General features: G+C 34.8%; 1 protein-coding gene and 1 long non-coding RNA gene across 3 annotated transcripts; one reads left to right on the forward strand and one right to left on the reverse strand.

Moving 5' to 3' along the window:
- Positions 1-9,315: 9,315 nt before the first annotated feature.
- Positions 9,316-19,285, forward strand: LOC117158194 (cyclin-dependent kinase-like 4). 2 transcript variants are annotated; one of them, XM_033336845.2, is made up of 6 exons: positions 9,316-9,687; positions 14,593-14,782; positions 17,596-17,943; positions 18,295-18,561; positions 18,671-18,829; positions 19,010-19,285. In XM_033336845.2, exons 1-6 carry the CDS (start codon positions 9,620-9,622, stop codon positions 19,157-19,159), a joined length of 1,182 nt encoding a protein of 393 aa, XP_033192736.1. In that variant the 5' UTR covers positions 9,316-9,619; the 3' UTR covers positions 19,160-19,285. The 2 variants fall into 2 exon arrangements, with proteins under 2 accessions (XP_033192736.1, XP_033192737.1); XM_033336846.2 differs by lacking the exon at positions 9,316-9,687 and adding an exon at positions 13,324-13,466.
- Positions 19,286-19,601: 316 nt separating this feature from the next.
- LOC117158154 (uncharacterized) lies at positions 19,602-20,263 on the reverse strand. Its single transcript, XR_004464370.2, has 2 exons — positions 20,008-20,263; positions 19,602-19,897 (listed from the first exon to the last, which is right to left on the reverse strand). It is a non-coding gene; the product is annotated as an uncharacterized LOC117158154 (long non-coding RNA).
- Positions 20,264-20,291: the final 28 nt, after the last annotated feature.

Below are 20,291 nucleotides of genomic sequence, written 5' to 3' on the forward strand. Positions count from 1 at the left end.
AACCCCAGCGAAATGCATCCACTGTCAAGGTGACCATCCTGCCAACTACAAAGGCTGCTCAGCCTATAAAACTCTATACACAAACAGGTACCCTAAACTCAGAGCAAAAGAGGTAACCAACCAAACACCCAGCCCGCCGAAATTCACGACTACCCCAATCCCCTCAGCCAACCAAACACCCAGTCCTACCAAATTCATTACCACCTCAACCTTCTATGCCCAAGCAGTACAAGGCATCCAAAATAACCCGAATAGCCAAAGGAATCTTCCCCAAAACAGTGACCCCAACCCACCTAACACAGACAACTTCTCTAGGCTTGAAAAGCTAATAGAGAAACAATCAGAGCAAATAAATAATTTGCTATCGCTACTAACACTCATCATGTATAAATTAATACGCCCCGACGCAAAATAAAACCAAGGCGCATAGCTCTTTGGAACGCCAACGGTCTAGCGCAACGCAAACTTGAATTAGAACTCTTCCTAAAACACCAGCAAATCGACGTAATGCTCGTATCGGAAACCCACTTCACCGACAAAAACTACCTGAAAATAAATGGTTACAAATTCTACCATACCCAACACCCCAGCGGAAAGGCCCACGGTGGCACCGGAATAATAATAAAAGCAAGTATGAAGCACCACGAATTTCCATCATTCCAGAAAGACTACCTCCAAGCAACAAACGTAGCAATAGAAGACTGTCATGGCACAATCACCATTTCAGCAGTATGCTGCCCTCCCAGACACTCCATCGCCAAAGAAGACTTTGATAACTTCCTGGACACCCTGGGCAATAGATTCATAGCTGGAGGAGACAATAACGCCAAGCACACCCAATGGGGCAGCAGACTGGTTACAGCAAGAGGCAAAAACCTCTTAAACAGCATAATAAACAACAACCTCAACTACCTCACCACATACGAACCCACATACTGGTCCACTGACACCAACAAAATACCCGACCTTCTCGACTTCTTCGTAACTAAAAATATCCCATCAAGACACGTCCAGATCAACTCCTCAGCTGATCTCTCCTCTGATCATTCTCCCGTGATAGCAACAGTCAGCTCAACAATCATCGAGAATACACCTAATGGCTCCATTCACAACCAACACACCAACTGGCAGCTCTTCAGAGAAGTCTTTACACACTCAACCTCAGCCTTCACCCCACTAAAAACAAAGGAAGATATCGAAGCAGCCACGGAATACTTAAACACGAGCATAATAAACGCAATCCGCCTCTCCACACCGACAAAGCCATCTAACAGCAAACAAGAATATCCCCAATACATACTAAAAAAAATAGCAGAAAAACGTAGACTAAGAAGAGTATGGCAGACCCATAGAACACCGGATGACAAACGTAAACTAAACAACGCAACTAGAAAGCTATCCAAAACCTTAAAAAATTATAAAAACGACTGTTTCCATAAATACCTCGCCAGCTTATCCCCCACAGCCGACTCCAACTACTCGTTATGGAAGGCCTCCAGGAAACTCACACGCCCCCCACAAATAATCCCACCTATCCGCCGTCCGCAAGGTGGATGGGCGCGAAGCCCTATAGAAAAAGCCGACCTGTTTGCTAAATACTTGTCAAAAGTATCCAAATCCCATTCCCCCAAAGCCGCCGCGGACGTTACTGAATACTTGCACACCCCCTTCCAAATGTCCCCTCCTATCGAACCCTTCACCTCTGCAGAGACTATAGAAACAATCAGTCGCCTAAACCCCAAGAAAGCAGCAGGACACAACCTAATAGGCAATAAAGCAATCAAGGAACTTCCCATAAAAGGGATAGTACTCATCACATCGATTTTTAATGTTATCCTTCGCCTGGAACACTATCCTAAAGCCTGGAAAATCTCATTGATTACCCTCATCCCTAAACCCGGTAAACCGATATACGAAACCAGCTCCTATCGCCCAGTCAGTCTTTTACCTACCCTGTCTAAACTATTCGAGAAGATGCTCACGAATCGACTCCTTCCACTCCTAGAGAGCTTGAAAACACTCCCAGATCACCAATTCGGCTTCCGAAAACAACATTCAACAGTAGAGCAAATCCACCGCATAACCCATACGATCAGCCAAACACTCGAAAAGAAAAAATATTGCTCAGCGGTTTTCCTAGACATCCAACAGGCATTCGACAAAGTATGGCATGAAGGGCTACTATACAAGCTTAAAAAGATCCTACCTCACCCCTACTACTCCATCCTAAAATCCTACCTAATCAATAGACAATTCATGGTTAAATGCCTAGACGCCACTTCCGCAACATTTCCAATAGAATCCGGCATACCCCAAGGTAGTGTCCTCGGACCCCTACTGTACTCCATCTACACTGCCGACCTATCTATATTAAACGAGATAACAATAGCAACATTTGCTGACGACACAGCGCTACTAGCTACCCACGCAGACTCGGTAATATCCTCATCCACTCTCCAGCGAAGTCTCGACTCCATGGAAAAGTGGTTTCATAAATGGGGCTTCAAAGTTAACGAAAAGAAAACCTCACATGTAACCTTCACGCTCCGAAAACAAACCTGCCCCCAGGTCACCATCAACAACACAACAATTCCTAGCAAGGACTCAGTCAGATACCTGGGCATGACCCTGGACAGGAGACTAACGTGGAAGAAACACATCTCAGATAAAACGAAGCAACTAAAGGACAAACTAAAAAAACTCTATTGGCTCACGGGCCGACGCTCCAAACTAAACATACAGAATAAAATTACCCTCTACAAGACCGTAATAAAACCTGTCTGGACCTACGGAATCCAACTATGGGGAACAGCAAGTAACTCCAACATCGAAATACTACAACGCTTCCAATCGAAAACGCTAAGATCCTTAATAGACGCACCTTGGTATGTTACCAACGAAACCATCCATCGCGACCTCAAGATACCCACAGTCAAAGAGGAAATAGCAAAATATAGCGACAGATATAGCAAAAGAGTCAACAAACACCGAAACCCCTGTTAGGGAAGTGATACATTTACACTGTACATGAGAGTGAGTGTGTAAGGGTCAGAGGGCGTCCAGGTCTTAGTGGAGACAAAAGACTGTTGCCAGATGTTAGAAGATTCTGGATAGTCGGTTGGCGACTAGCGTGCGTGCAAGACGTTCTTCAGAGTGTAATATAGATGTATAGCTGTTGTGTGTGAAATATAGTCAATTATTTGTATTTCCAAATCCTCGAATTTCCTTAACATGGTAGCAGAGCGTGGTTACTAGTTTTGCAAGGATTTAGTGCGTGGTTACGATCTTGCGAGTGAGTTTTCAGTAAAGAAAAAAAACTTCCAGAGGAAAAAATATACTTCGAGCACGTAGGAACGCTTGAGTAAGAAAAGAAAAAAAAGAAGAATCAATTAAAATAGGGAGATCGGAAATCATGATACCCATATTCGATGGTGAGGATTATGGAATGTGGAAGCAAAGAATCACGATGTTTCTCAAATATAAGGAATGCGAGGTTGTTACAACTAGAATGAAGAACGAAAGAGACGATGAAGACTGGGACAAAAAGGATTTGAAGGCGATTAATATAATATATAGTGCAATATCGAACAGACAATTGGAGTATGTTAGGGAAGGAAAAACGGCGTATGATATAATAAAAAGGTTCGATGAAATGTACTTGAAAGAGTCGACGGCACTGCAGATCGTATGCAGAAGGAGATTGGAAAACATAAGACTGGAGAACTACAGTGATTCAGCATCATTCTTTAACGATTTTGAGAAATTAATCAATGAATTAAAAAGTGCGGGCGCACAAGTAAGTGAGAGGGAAAAGCTGAATTACATGCTGAATACGTTACCCGAAGAATACAGCTACATAGCGGACATAATAGACGCATTGAAAGAAGAGGATCAAACGGTAGCGTATGTGAAAAATAAAATAGAAATAGCAGAGAAGAAAAATAAATCCAATCGAGGAGAAAGGCAAACCAACGCCTTTTCTGCAAAAAAGGAAGGATGCTTCAGATGTGGAAGATTAGGACACTTTGCGAGAGAGTGTCAAAATGGCGTCCAAGCGGGAAGCAGTAACGGCTATTGGCATGGGCCAACACGTGGTCGAAACAGAGGAAGAGGGAACAAAGGCAATACGAGCAGAGGACGTGGAAACTTTCATCGTCAATCAACAACCGGCACGGGCGAGCATGGAAACTCAAGAGCAGGCATGTGGACAGCAACGGCGCACGCAGCAAACAGCAGTGAGACGAATGAAATAAGTAAGAACGAAATAGTGTGGCTATTAGATAGCGGTTGTACCGATCACATAATTAATAATATAAATTATTTCGATAAATCTATCGACCTAAAAGAACCGGTAAATATATATTTAGGCGATAATAGACCGATAAAAGCGACAAAAGTTGGGAATGTTATAAGTTATTTTGAAGCATTCGGAAAACAAAATGAAATATATATGAGGAAAGTATTTTACGCGAAAGAAATGTCCGCAAATTTGATTAGTTTAGGTAAACTAACAGACAATAAGAATACGGTTATTTCCAAAGGAAATATTGCGAAAGTAATAGATGAGGATAATATACTTACAGCTGTAGCGTTCAAAGAGAATGGGACATATAGAATAAAAAGTATATTGAAAGGGAAGAAGCACTTAGTAAACAGCGCCGAACGTAGTGGTATGAGTAAAAAGGAAAGATGGCATAGGATGCTAGGACACGTAAATTTTAAATATTTAGAGATTTTGGGTAAAGAGCAACTAGTGACTGGCATACCGAATGAATTTGAAAAGGAACTTTTGAAATGTAGGGTGTGTATAGAAAGCAAAATGCATAACTTACCTTTCAAAACTAATCGAACTAAGGCTAGGGAAATAATGGAAATTATTCATACGGACGTATGTGGTCCCTTTAAGACTACCGGATTCAATGGAGAAAAATATTTCATTTCATTTATCGATGATTATAGTAAAATAGCTAGGATCTATTGTATAAAATCAAAAGATGAGGTCTTTGATTCTTTCGTACAGTTCGTAAATGAAGCCGAAAATTTAACGGGCAAGAGGTTAAAAATATTAAGATGCGATAATGGTAAAGAATATTTAAATAATCGAATTTATAAATTTGCTAGGGATAAAGGTATAAGAATAAATAATTGCCCAACATACGTACATGAATTAAACGGGACAGCGGAAAGGTATAATAGAACAGTGATGGACATGGCGCGTTGCTTGTTAGCGGAAGCGAAAGTACATAAAAGGTACTGGCCGGAAATAGTTTGTACAGCGGTATACTTGAAAAATCGAATATTAGCGAATACTATAGAGAGAAAGACACCTTTTGAAATATTCTTCGGGAGAAAACCAAGTGTTAAAAATCTACATCTATATGGAAGTAAAGTTTTTGTAAGAAGGCCAGAACAAAAAAGAGTTTCCAAATGGGACAAGAAGGCAGATATGGGAATTCTATTAGGATATAGTGAAGTAGGATACAGAGTCTTATTAGGTGGGAAAATAACAATAGCTAGACATGTAGAGGTCATAGAGACAGACACTAAATGTATCGGTTTTGAGGAAAATTCATTAGAGGCAGATAGAAATGATAGCGAAGATAACTATTCATTGGATGGTATGGATAAGGAAGAGTTAGGTAGGAAGAGAAGGTAGGGAAGATGAAAATGATAGTAGTACTGAAAGCTCAAACACTACTAGGAGATCTACACGTAGTAAGAAAACTCCAGTAAGGTATCCAGAAAAGGAAAATATTTGCGAGATTCATGCAAATTATTGTAAAGTAGATATCCCTCGTACATTTGAGGAGGCGATTTGTTGCGAAAATAATGAAGTTTGGAAACAGGCTATGGATAAGGAAATAGAATGTCTCTATAAGAATAAAACTTGGAAATTGGTAGAAAGGGTAAAAGGCAAAGAAGTATTAGATGTAAAATGGGTTTACACGAAAAAATCAGAGGACAGGTATAAGGCTAGATTAGTGGTAAGGGGATTTCAACAAAGAAACGTAGCCGATGACATATATTCTCCAGTGGCGAGTAATCAGACATTTAAGATATTGCTATCATATTGTTGTCAAAATGGATTAATAATTGAGCAAATGGATGTAGAAACTGCCTTTTTAAATGGTGAAGTAACCTCGGAGTTATATGTAAATCAACCAAAGGGATATGCGGACGGAACGAATAGAGTTTGTAAATTATCGAAAGCGCTTTATGGGTTAAAAGAAAGTCCGAGGGACTGGTATGAGTGTTTTGATAAGTATGTGACGAGATTAGGTTTTAAGAAGAACAATATAGAGCTGTGCCTATATACTTATGGAGAGGGAGAAAATGTTGTTTATTTGTTAATATACGTAGACGATTTGTTGATTTGTAGTAAAAACAAAGGGAAGATACAAGGTGTAAAAAGATTATTAACTGATAAATTTGAAATGAAAGATTTAGGTGAAGTAAAAGAATATCTTGGAATAAATATAGAGTATGATTATTTAAAAAATGAAATGAGATTAAGCCAAAAGAAATACATATAATCATTAGCAAACAAATATAAATTACATAATAGCAAATTGTACTGTACACCTATGGAGACCAACTTAAAAATTGAAAAAGCTGAGATAAATAGAGAGGACATTGGATACAAGAATTTAATTGGCGCATTGCTGTATATTAGTGTAAATACCAGACCCGATATAAGTTATAGTGTGAATTATCTGAGTAGATTTCAAGATTGTTGTAACGAGACACATTTTAAATATGCCTTGCGAATATTGAAATATTTGTACCGGACTAGAGATTTAGGGCTACATTATAAAAGAAATGAAAAATGCGAAACGATAGATTGTTATGTGGACGCTGATTGGGCAGGAGATCATATAGATAGGAAATCGACTTCTGGGTATGTAATTAGATTGTATGGAAATATAATTGGATGGAAGTCTAAAAAACAAAGGTGTGTGACAAAAGCCTCGACGTATGCAGAGTATGTAGCTCTATCAGAAGCGGTGAGCGAGGTAATGACTATCAGAGAACTAATGAAAATCTTCGATGTAAATGTAGACGATAACCCTGTAAAAATCTATGAGGATAACTCTGGAGTAATGAGTATAGCAAAATACGGAACTTTTACAAAAAATTCTAAACACATTGAAGTTCATTACCACTACGTTCACGAGTACGTAAAGGAAAATAAGATAAACATAATAAAAGTAAGTACAGAAGAAAACACTGCGGATATTTTTACGAAGGCACTGTGTAGAGAGAAATTTGAAAGGTTTAGGTCATGGATGAATGTAAAATAAGAGAAATGTAAATAAAGCGATAAATGTTAAATATTTTGTTAATTCGACAAGTATGTAAATAAAATTAAGTGTACAGTATAAATGTAAGGAGGCGTGTTAGGGAAGTGATACATTTACACTCTACATGAGAGTGTGTGTGTAAGGGTCAGAGGGCGTCCAGGTCTTAGTGGAGACAAAAGACTGTTGCCAGATGTTAGAAGATTCTGGATAGTCGGTTGGCGACAAGCGTGCGTGCAAGACGTTCTTCAGAGTGTAATATAGATGTATAGCTGTTGTGTGTGAAATATAGTCAATTATTTGTATTTCCAAATCCTCAAATTTCCTTAACAACCCCCTAATCACTGGACTACTTGATACGACGGACCAGATTCGCAGGCTGAGGAGGCACTACCCGCTAGACCTAAACGCTAGATTCATTTAGTTATCCAAATTAAGCATATGCACTTACTTATAATACTTATAAATTATACCTATCTATAACAAGTATTAACTTATTGTAAATAAACAGCCATGTCACTGCGCCACGGCAGAAAAATTACTGAAAATTCTCAACGCGAGAATTGATTGTAATTTCAACAAATAATTAAAAAAAAAAATACTTTCTCATCTCTATGGTGTGCATGCCAACGGGTCCAAACGTCTTGCGATTGCAACACCTGAAAACACGAGGTTTCGAACGCTCATAGCCATTGCCTGGATTTCATCATCCCTGGTTCCAAGGAAAGATAAAGAAGCCACTTGAGGATGCCGTAAACTATGCCCTCTCCCTTACTAGTATACAGATCAGCGGGCTTCAACGGTTTCTCGGCTGCGACGCCAAATATACTCGGTTATTCTTTGTACAATCGTCAACGTGGACGAACATTAATTCAAGTGAAACCACACAAGTTCGGCATTTCCAAATATACAGAACATACTATAAACGCGATTGTTTTGAACTCGTTCAATTACTTCCTTACATATCAGAAATGGGATACACTCACGTGTTATAGTGCGAAACATTTAACAGTGATCTCGTGCAGTGCGGAGTGCGAAGGAAGAAAGAAAAGAAAAAAAAAGAGAAAATGAACGGGCCGGCACCTCGCGGTCCGCCCATTACAAGCTGGAGGAGGAAACATGATTCTTCCTCGAACATCTCGCCGGTACAACACGAAAGACGCAGGCCGAGAAACGCAATTGGCACAACTGAAGCGATTGGTAGAGGAGACTCAGCCTCCATACGCGTCCGCGTTCTCGATCGCCGCGCGCTCGCGTTCGCGCTCACCGCGTGGGTGTCGTAGGAATCCGGCCAACGACGATCGATTAGATCATAGAACATATTAAAGAATCATCGAAATCAGAAAGGAAATAGCTTTCTTACAAACTCGCCCTAATATTATATTACGTTTCCCTATTAAATGAAACAACTTTCATGTGAAATATCTTCTTGCATTTTTGATAATTAGAGAATAAAGAATAATTCAAAAAATAATAAAAGTGTGTATCCATTTACATCAAGTTGGAGCCTATCGCTGCCAACAGTTTTCATAGGAGGTTGACAGACTTTCTTTCAAGAGTTTAACGAATGTAGCTTCTATAGCTACATATGCATACTACATTGGCTGCATTACGATCGAGAATTAAATTGAATGTACTAATTTCTATGTTCGCCGTAGCGAATCATAGATGGCGTAAGGAACTCTCTAACTTTTTTCAGTTCGATATTTTTACGATCATATAAACAGGCCTCTATACTCGCTAGGGAAAACCGTCCGAAAATTGAATCGTGTCTAGTCGTGAGAAATTCACATGAAAGATCAACAAAGTCAGCGTTCTTGCGAGGTGGATAGAGACGAGTAGAGTATTTGTGTCTTTGTCTAAGACATTGATATTATGTCACGCATGCGTAGAACAAGAACCTTCTTGTCTTCCACGTTGATTTTTCACGACTCAATTTCTGAACAGATTTCCCTAGACTTCGATATATGAGCATCGAGACCTTTTTATATGATCGTTGGTATTTCAGAACCAACAGAACAGAAGAGACACGAAGTCTCATTTAATGCCACGACTATTCTGTCCTCAGTTAATGCTAGCAACTCGTGCGGATTATTGATCAGTCTCAGTGACGTAGTTAAACAAATGGTCGAACATTTAATCGGTTGGATACACTGGTGAAAGGTACTGCTGTCAGTAATAATACGACTACTACACCGCAAGGTATTTTTATCGATAATGCCGACGCCTCAGATGCGATCAAGTAGAGTCAAACAAAGGTTATCAACGATGCATTTTGGATATTCCATCAAACAGACGAAATTTCTGTGAGAAGCCTTCGCATGGACAAATGGCTCCAAGATAGAAAGCTTTGGCTTTTAGGTAGCACACTACCTCTGCTACCAAGGAGGTAAACACTGACTATTTTGTTACGAATCTTTCCTTTGTTCAACCTTTCACATTTAATATCCATAAAATTTTGTACGATATTAATAATTTTTGTCTTCTTTGCGAAATAGTTTTGAATCTATCGCTTTACGGTGACGATGATGATTTCTCAAGTAGAGAATCTGTTAATAATTGAATAAAATCCTTTCCTTATTTAATTTCTATTTATAGCATTTTCATTTTTATTGACAATATTAATATTAGATATATTATTAGAGTAGAGTTAGAATAATATTAGATATAATATAATATTAGAGAATTATGATAAATACTAAGTTGTTTTTTTTTTTTTGGTTATTATTATCAGTAGTCGTATTATTAATGACATTGTCATTAGGTGGTAATAACAAAATCCGCAATCACTTAGTTGCAACCCAATATATTATTTTTCGTAATCTGAATATCTGTGAATATATTCGTGGCGTCTTTTCGAATTTTAACATGTATATGACATAATGGTATTTTTGTGACATTTTTCTATTTTATTTAATTTATAGCCAATTTTAGTTTTATTTGAAAATAGAACATTTCTTTCTGTTTATTTTGCTTAACTTCACATTTACTGTTTGCAAATTTATTGTTTACAAATAGTTTTACGTTTTTTGAAACAAAGAATGGTAGAAAAATATAAAAGGATAGTAAAGGATACCATGACCGGAATCTGAAGATCTACTCTTTCCAGAACACTTAACTTTGACATTGAATTAAATCGATCGATATTTGCTATGTAGTTTAAACACGTAAGACACATTGTATACATTAGACATTGTGAATAGCCATTAAATACAGTTGATGCATTAACAAAATTTTAACACTAGTCCTAAAGTCTCTACTTTACTCTTAAAATTACTCTTAATTACTCTTAATTACTCTTTAATTTAATTACTCTTAATTTTCTTAGCGCAAAACAATAATTGCTACACAATGTGGTAGTTCGTCGAACAGTTTGTTAAAATGTCAAAGGATGAACTTTCATTACTTTAAAGATACTGCTTTAACGTGTCAAATATTACGACTACAGATAATAAGAAATATAATCCAAAAATGACGTAAAAATTAAATGACAAAAATAGTGTACAAGTTGATTGTAGGATATTATTACATTAAATGTTAAGATATATTAAATTTTTATATTATTAATGTTAAACTTTGTAATACTTTAATAGTACTAGATCACTTTTCGAATAGTATTATGTGTAGCTAGCTGGTTTTATACGTTCAATTCCTTGTCATAAATACGAGAATAACATAAAATTTCTGGAAAATAAAAATCTTTTCAAAATCTAGTGAGTTCTTGGGTTCTATGTAGTTCTCGCTAATATAGTTGCATCTATAAATATTAAGATAATCTAATTGAAAAATGAATATTTCATATGACTGTTCTACATTTTCTGCCATAAACTTACAATATATGCGACAGCCACTAAAGATTTCATCATTGTGTAATTCATACCCTTCTTAGCGCATTCATAATATAATCTTTACTAGATTAAACTTATTGTCAGAGTTCTAAAGAAAAAATGACGAATTCATATCTAAAATTTCCAATTATTCTATGTTGTAATTAAACTGTTTATTTTATTCAAATATGATTTCCAACTAGTCTTATTAAATCCACTAAACTCGATTCAAAGTTGCATAATTTGCGTCACTTCATTTCTACGCTAAAAACAATCCACCTTGTTTCATGGTCGTTATTTAAACATGGACAATATGGCAACTTAATATCGATTATCAATAATCAAGAAGTCAACAGTAACGTAAAGTAGTCTTTCAGCGGGTTCAGTAGCGCTCGGCATGTTCAACAATCAGGGTGTTTCAACATCAAAATCCTATGAACTCCATTCTGGGATTTTTGTACGTATAAGATAATTGTTCAAATAAATATGAATAAATTGTAAAAGAAACGTTGCACAATAACGAATATTCTAAATGACAGAACAATATAAATTAGGAAAGTTTTGTTTTTACACTTTTATGCATAAGAATATTACATATATATTTCATATGATGCAAGATTTTGTTTCTTACAACAATCTAAATCAAGCAATTCTTATTGCTGAAACTTTCTGCATAAGAATATGTGTTTCGTATTAATTTTAATAATAATACTTTATTAATAAAGGTTGTATTATCAAACAATTCGAATCATTTTTGCAACATAATGAAGAAAGCTACCGTAAATTATTAATGAAAACAAAATAGGAGTTTTATCAGTTTCTTCTTGCCCATGTTGTAGTTATAGGATTCGTATTACGACCGACATTTGTAACAAGTAGAACTTTACTTTACATACGATTTACAATAATAATAATAAATAATATAATTATAATTATAATAAATATAATGTAATAATAATTATAATTGTGATTATAATTATAGTGGCAATAAATAATGAATAATATAATTATATAATAATAAATATTCTTTGAGCAGATAAAATTTACAATTGTTGCATGAATTTAACGCAACGCGACGCGAAAAAAGGTCTAAATCAATTCTATTACTTTTTACTCGGCGGTAACCCGCGACTTATTTGATGAGAACAGTAACGATATTAACCTTATTATTCTTCAGCAGACTATATTTGTGACATCATTTATGTTGACATTATTTTCTTAATTATAACGATAAAGAAGGTTTCTTTAAAAGATTTCTTACCATTCTTCAATCCACTTACTTAATAGGGACGATAACTGAAAGTTGTTCCTTATTAACTGAAGTTAATAGATTTTCGATTCTCATGACTCACGAAATTAGCCAATTCAATATGATACCATTGCAGAGCAGTTGAAACGTTTTTAATTAACACCATTAACCTTTTTGATGGCAGCGATGCATTTTCTGCCGATTTAAAGTTAATTCTGTCTTAACTGTTTAACGATAGCTAAATTATCGAATATCCGGAACCACTGATTTTGGTAACGCTAAAACGACACGAATATGCTGATGAACTGTTTCCACTTGTCTCGATATGGTCAACGATTTAAGATTTGCAAACTATGGGCAGCGTGTGCCGCTTTGGTAAGCTTCCAATGGACTCACGAAACTCACATGTTCTACATAACCTTTCAGTCTTTATCAAAAACAAAAATATCAGATCCAAAATGGAACATTTTCACTGAAAGTTTGTACGATTTATAATATATACATAAAGTGAGTCACAGAAGTATTCGTACCCTTGCAATTACAATTTCATTTGATGTTTAAAGTTTATATCATAACAAATTGCTGTTTTTCAATAAACGATATATCGATCAAAAGCTTAATTATTACATATATATTCCTATCGATAAATAATGCAAAGTGTTTATTGTTAAAAAAGATATTAGTTATCTAAATTCAATAATTATAAAAATACGAATACTTCTGTGACTCACTGCACATGTAAACTTAGAGAAATATGAAGATAAATAGAAAAATGAGAGAAACATATCGAAGACTAAACATTGTGAAGTATTAAATAAAAAACAAATTTGTTCGTGCATTTGTTCACTATACAAAATAACACATTTTCCATATGATTATTCGGGAGACATGAGATTTTTACACAAGCTGGTCTATATTACGTGATTTAAGGGCGCCTGCGCTCTGAATTCCGATTCGAATAAAGCGAAACAGGGGAGCTTGACCCTTGGTCATTGGCGAGAATACAGACAGTCTGATCCGCAGCCTTTACAGTGCTAGCATGCTCTTTGCGCAACAGTTCACCTCTTTGCCATGTCTTGCCAAGTATAAAAAGTATGTACGAGCCCAAAATTTACTAGAAACTTTCGTTTTATCCGCTATTGGTGGAAAGATTTCTAGTATCACGTCTACTGACAATCCTATAAGTTGCACATACCTTAATACTCAGATAGGGGACACTTTTACTTATTTCAAATCTATTGCATTTGCATACAAAACTATATTTTCCTCATTTATCCGTGGAAAAGTGAAGCTGTTCCCAAAAAGAATATGTATAAGTACAAAAAATAAAATATAATTTACTTAGAAAATATTATTATAAATTTACAAACCTTTGCGGCTACGTACAATAAGATATTTTATTATTTAAAATAAAAAGTTCCAAATCGTAGAAGTTTCCCCAAATTAAATACGTTTGTATTTATTACTTATCCTTCAATCTCCTCACTTGGTCATATTTAAATACAGGTGGCAAAGTAAGAAAGTAACTTACCTTTTTCAAAAGTGTTCTTTTGCTTCATTTCAGACATTAACAAGATTATAATCAACATTAATTAACAACATAAGGATCATTTTCATTTATAATCGTTAGTGTATGTATACGTTCTAGAATCAAAAGTTGGTATGTAGCTAAGTGCTACGCTGTTCATCCAATAAATGATGTGAGAAATGTATTTCATGGATCGCGATTGTCATTGCACTTCAATGGGAACACGCGTGTCACAGAAGATAACATCCGCATCGTACTCATAACTGTGTCACATACTTCGATACAGAACTACTAGTAAAAAATATCGGTGTTTCACGACCTCTCGCTATTCTATAATTCTTTTAATAATGATCGCATCGAAATATAAATTTCAAATTTCACGTAATTAAATAATCGAAACACAACACTATGAAATGGTGAATCATTAAAAAAGAACAAATAAAGAAATATGATATAGAGTATATGTGTACAATAAGCAAGTACATATATATATATATACTATATATATACTATATATATACTATATATATATAGGAGTATATATATATATATATACTCTTATCTTTCAATGTCAACATTATTTCCTTATTAATATTTAAGTACGATGTCTCATTGAGCTACGTACCTATATGGCTGTATCTCGTGACCAATTGTAATTATTACTTATAAAGAATTTATTTTTTTTTATAGGTCACGCGCGCCAAGCAAGGCGATGGACCGATACGAACGACTGGCGCGTCTTGGGGAGGGTAGCTACGGTGTAGTCTTCCAGTGTAGAGATCGGCAAACTGGAAAATTGGTAGCTGTTAAAAAGTTCCAACAAACTGAGGATGATCCTCTTATACGCAAAATCGCACTACGTGAAATAAGGCTTCTTAAGGTCAGTCGTTATGCTTGAAAATACAGTAATGTGTAAAATTCTTAGGCCACTTATACAATATAATCACTATCGTTTGACTTATCGTTACTGCAAGACCTATTGTCAAATCATACTACATAAGTCACATGGTAGCGATATAGCAGAACAAGCATGATCATTTCAAAATTTCTGTATCATCGTAATCTTTATCATAAATATTATCGCCACCTGAAAAAAATTAGATATTTTGTTTATCAATCTGATACGTATATACTGTGTTTGAGATGATAAAATGTCTTAAATTGAAAGAAGACGGAGATCGTATAATATCACAAAATAGAACAGCAGTTTCAATATTTAATAAGTTGAAAAGAGATTCCTTTCCTATGCCTGTAGTATGTATACAAAAAGAAAGGGTGGAGAAGAAAGGAACTGTTAGATATCACAAGGCTAGGATCAAGCTATCTGAAAATAAGTCTCATGTCTTTCTTTACTTCTCTCTTCTTCCAACATGGTTCTAACGCTTTACGTATATACATATGTACACCCATACCTTCAAGTGAACGACCCCTTATAAGCTGAAGGTACTACAGCTCGCAGTGGCTAGTCTCGAATTAAGAAAACTTCGTTCAAAAAATATGGAGAAATTCTCAAAAGTATTATTAGCCTTAATTAGAATATAGATGTTTGACATTTCATAGAGTTTTTTTAAGAATATCGATCAGCTCGTGGAAGAAAAATTCGTGCTCTTGCACAGCAACGTAGCAATATAAATTCACCGTCGACGTCGACTGCAAGAAGTGGCCAACGGTCAATACCGTGGCGGTCAATATCTTAGCGTGTTCTGCTCTCGATGACCTAACCTTATCGAAATAATCAAAGAGTTCTCTTCCAAACATATGCGCATTCAAACGAGCGTCCACTCTGTTCTGACATTTCGCCTCAAGGATAACTTCTTTCGTCCGTACAGCAAATACGGGGCGTGATGTTAATGATTTTCTTTCCACACGACTTTTGATCGCAAACGCTGTCCGCAATAACAAACCAAAGCAAAAAATTTCTGATTTCGATAATTTTTTAATATATTCAAGATCTATATAAACTACAAAAAAAAGATAAGAATACTAACGCCAATACTAACGTATACGCTAGGAACGCACAATTATTGGTAATACTTATTGTGTATGGTGCCTACACTGCCAACAATTTTTTGCGAATATCTCGGAAACTAAAGTTGAGCGATAGTTATATATATGGGAAAAGTTGTTCATAATGTTGATTTCTACACATATTCAAAAATTATCAAAGTCGATGTGGTGAAAGAAAGCTTATATATTATAAGAAGGTAACTACGAAACTGACATCATCTTAGATTTACATGATCTTCTAATATGTAATAGAAATAAAAATTTTAAACAACTTCTTTCTTTGCATATTGCCGTCAGACTCTTCTAATTTTCGAGATATTTGCAGAGAACTGAAAAAAACTGTCAGTACTACTATGAATTCTGCCCTACAAAATGTGTCTATGATACAGTCATAAGCAAGACCGACACGCTCGTCGCTTAGCAATCTCTTTATATCCATCATCCATTGATCTGTTTATTTTTATTCCATACTTTACAAATCTAAATAATCATTCACAATTACATGTGACGCGATACTGTAAGAAATTTTTTTGAAAATCTGTTCCAACGACAAAACGATTTTGTCAATCGAATATAGAGTATCGAAAAATAATTAATTAAATTCTTCATATTACGATATAAAAAGATATTCGCAACGGTAGTTAATTAAATTTACAGCGCGCTACGAGGCGACTGTCATGTAAACTTGGGAGTTGGATGATAAAATAAAATAGCTGAGTCGTAACGCAACTATCAATTTTGCTTTTATTAAACTTTATTATGAATTCAGCAATCACAGTGGAATATACACTGAATTAACACACATAAATCACAGTTCACTCCAACAACTTTATGTAAAACTTAGTTACACTGATACGTTAAGTACGCGACCGGTCTAAGGGTAGAAACTCGGTAAAAGGTGTTGACTATTCTAAAGATAGAGAATGAATGGTTTAGTGACGATGTTGTGGCGGAGGAAAGTTAGGGGTGGGTGTGTCTGAGACCACAAGATGAGCTGATTCGTTAAGGACAATTTTGTTTAGGAAAGCAAGTGCGATAGACGTTGCTTTTGATTGGAGCACAAGAACCCTGGTGGACTAGGAAGGGTCTTAGCCGCCCATGAGAGAAAATTGCTAACGGAAAATACCGAATGTGAGAAAACTAACTTTCCCGTATCTTCTCGTAGTAAACAAAAATATAAAGAACACTGGAAATAGAAGATGCTTGTTTTTGGTCGTCTTTGGCGAAACTTTTCAAGACGTGAAGGCGAACACTTGAAGATAACATAAATGAAGTCCTCTCCCTTCGTGCATCGTGGACCTGCGGGCCCTAACGGTTTTATGATTCCGACACTTAGGATTATTCTCATTCATTCTTAATACAATCGTCAACACAGACGAACGTCGAAGAATATCCTACGCGACTTCTGTTATTTCGACTCAACGCTTTCGAATAACGATCTTATACTTAACTCACGTAGTTTTACCTTACGATATAGTAAACAATTTTCAGTATAAAAATTACTGTAATTTATAATGTATCAATCTTAAACTTTCTTTTATGTGTCACTTTCATACTGTTGTACCAAAAAAAGTTGAACTGTTGGTTGTTTAATCCTTGAGTTTCCCAAACTCATTGTATTGCATGCAGTATATTTAAATTATATTTTGCAGTATATTTTGATTATAAAGATAATTTGATTTCTAGAATTTGAAACATCCGAATTTAGTCAATCTTCTGGAGGTCTTCAGACGGAAACGGAAATTGCACCTAGTCTTCGAATATTGCGAGTACACACTACTGAACGAGATGGAGAGGTATCCGAGCGGATGTCCAGAAATCACCACGAAGCAGCTTACATGGCAAATTCTGCAGGGCATCGCGTATTGTCATCGACTAGGTTGCGTTCACAGGGATGTAAAACCGGAAAATATTTTAATTACAGCCGATGGCGTAGTGAAATTGTGCGATTTTGGTTTCGCACGAATGCTCAGTCCTGGTGAAAATTACACAGAATACGTCGCAACTAGATGGTACAGAGCGCCTGAACTGCTGGTAATTTTTTTACAAAATATAATCATTTCTTTCCATTACTTTTTTAAGATTCCATTCTATACGCACTTGTTATTAATAATTCATTATCTCTAACCGTTGAAATCTTGTGCGTGACATTAACGATAAATTGGTTAAAACAAAAAATAAAATTAATATAGATATTAATCTAGCATACTAATAAAAAAATTATATATTTTTTTGATTCGTTTAAATAATGTATTTTATTAATTAATTCACTAAGGATATTTATTCGTATTCTGCTTGGATCTTTTTCGTACTACTAGATTTTATTGACTTGTATTATAATAATTAAATTATTTTTAATTACTAAGAGAACGTGGTCTTCAACAGGTAGGAGATACTCAATATGGTACACCAGTCGATGTGTGGGCAATTGGTTGTGTTTTCGCAGAATTAATACGTGGAGAAGCGTTATGGCCAGGAAAATCAGACGTGGATCAATTGTATTTAATTCGAAGGACTATTGGTGACTTATTGCCGAGACACATAGCTATTTTTCAGCAAAATGAATTTTTCGCTGGTATCACTTTACCGACTCCTCAAACCCTCACGCCCCTCGAAACTGCTCTACCTAATAGAGGCAATACAATTCTACAGGTGAATTTTTACATTGCTTTCTTTATCTTAAATAAACGGTTTAAATAAAAAATTTTTAGTAAATTGATCATAGGAAGATTTAATTGACTCCATTCATTTCATCTAACAGCTTGACTTTCTTAAGAAGTGTTTGAACAAAGATCCTGACGAAAGATGGTCTTGTGAACAACTTCTACAACATTCTTATTTTGAGAATTTTCATTTCAAAATGCCCGAAGTTGAAATGGAGGAATTCGATAAGCTTAAAAAATATCGAGATCGATCACGAGTATGTACAATTTTATAATAACAAGAATACAATGAATAATGAACCAGATAGAAAAGATACATGACATTTTTCTTACTACAAAATTTATATCAAATACTAAAATATACAACAAGATAATGTATTGCATACAAAATTGGTAACAAAAATACCCTTACCTATTGTATATCTATTGTATTTTAGAATAGTAATTACAGTCAAATGGTATTACCCCAACTTCCCAAGCCTGGTGCTTCAGTACATAGTCAAAATGAAAATCGGCCGAGAAGCTCCTCCATGCATCATCAGCAGCAGGACTTCGATCATCTGCCTATGATTAAAGGCTGTAATTAAGCTCCTCTGTGATTGTAATATAATTATACACGTATACATATATATTTATTTGACTATTTACTTAAACTTTATAGATTTTCATTATATCAATTAATGATTGTTAATAAATTTTATTTTTGTTTTGCACGTTTGTGTTTATAACTACTGAAGAGATTTTGTTTAACTAATATGATTTCAATATCATATATATATATTTATTTATTTATTGTATCTATATTATATATACATCTTAAAATAAAATTTTGTATAAAATAATATTATTGTATACTATTATATATATATATTTATTTATTTATTTATAAGGTACATATATATTAATAGATTGTTCTTCTTGAAAGTTAATTACAAAATACAGCCTCTCACATAAGTTTAACTTTTCTTAATTTTATTAAACATTATCATCCTATTTCTTATGCTAACTAAATAAATATTACTTTATAAATTATGTTTACTAAACATTTATTACACATTATACAAGTATATTATCTCTAATTATGTACTATCTTTCTTCATAATCTGCTGATAGACTCTTACAAAGGGATGTGGACGTCGATCTTCTTCTGGTATTCTACGTTGTATTTTATACCACACAACATGAAGACCAATTAAGGCAGCAGTAATCCCCCATAACTGATAATCCATTTTTATATAATCTTTCTGTTTACGTTTATGCAAAACAGAAAATATCCAGCTATATCTCTTATATGTATTTAACTAAACCTGATATATATTATCTTCCTGAAAAACTTACATATGAAAGATATCTTTTGCAAACAAAATATATTTCATAATCACTTACAAAATTTTTTATCAATTTGTAATTAATCACAATGTGTTTTAATACTTACAGATTACAATCACGACCTATCGCACTATAATCATCCACACTTGATCGTACTTTGCTTGAATATAATACATAACCTAAATATATTAAGTGTACTTAAAATTGATTGGCTAATCATATTTTATATGCTCTATCAAAACTTTCCATGAATTTCGTTTCGTAATAATTTGATAATTGTCACCTATCAATTATTAATTATAACACTCTGTAATTAAAAAGTTATGCAGTTAAAATGATAAACAGAAGTGTAACTCTCGAATGTCACTAGTCAGCAGCCAATAGTTGCAA

This window comes from Bombus vancouverensis, chromosome 14 (genome assembly GCF_051014615.1).
Source record: "Bombus vancouverensis nearcticus chromosome 14, iyBomVanc1_principal, whole genome shotgun sequence".
In the NCBI taxonomy this organism is placed as follows: Eukaryota; Metazoa; Arthropoda; class Insecta; order Hymenoptera; family Apidae; genus Bombus; species Bombus vancouverensis.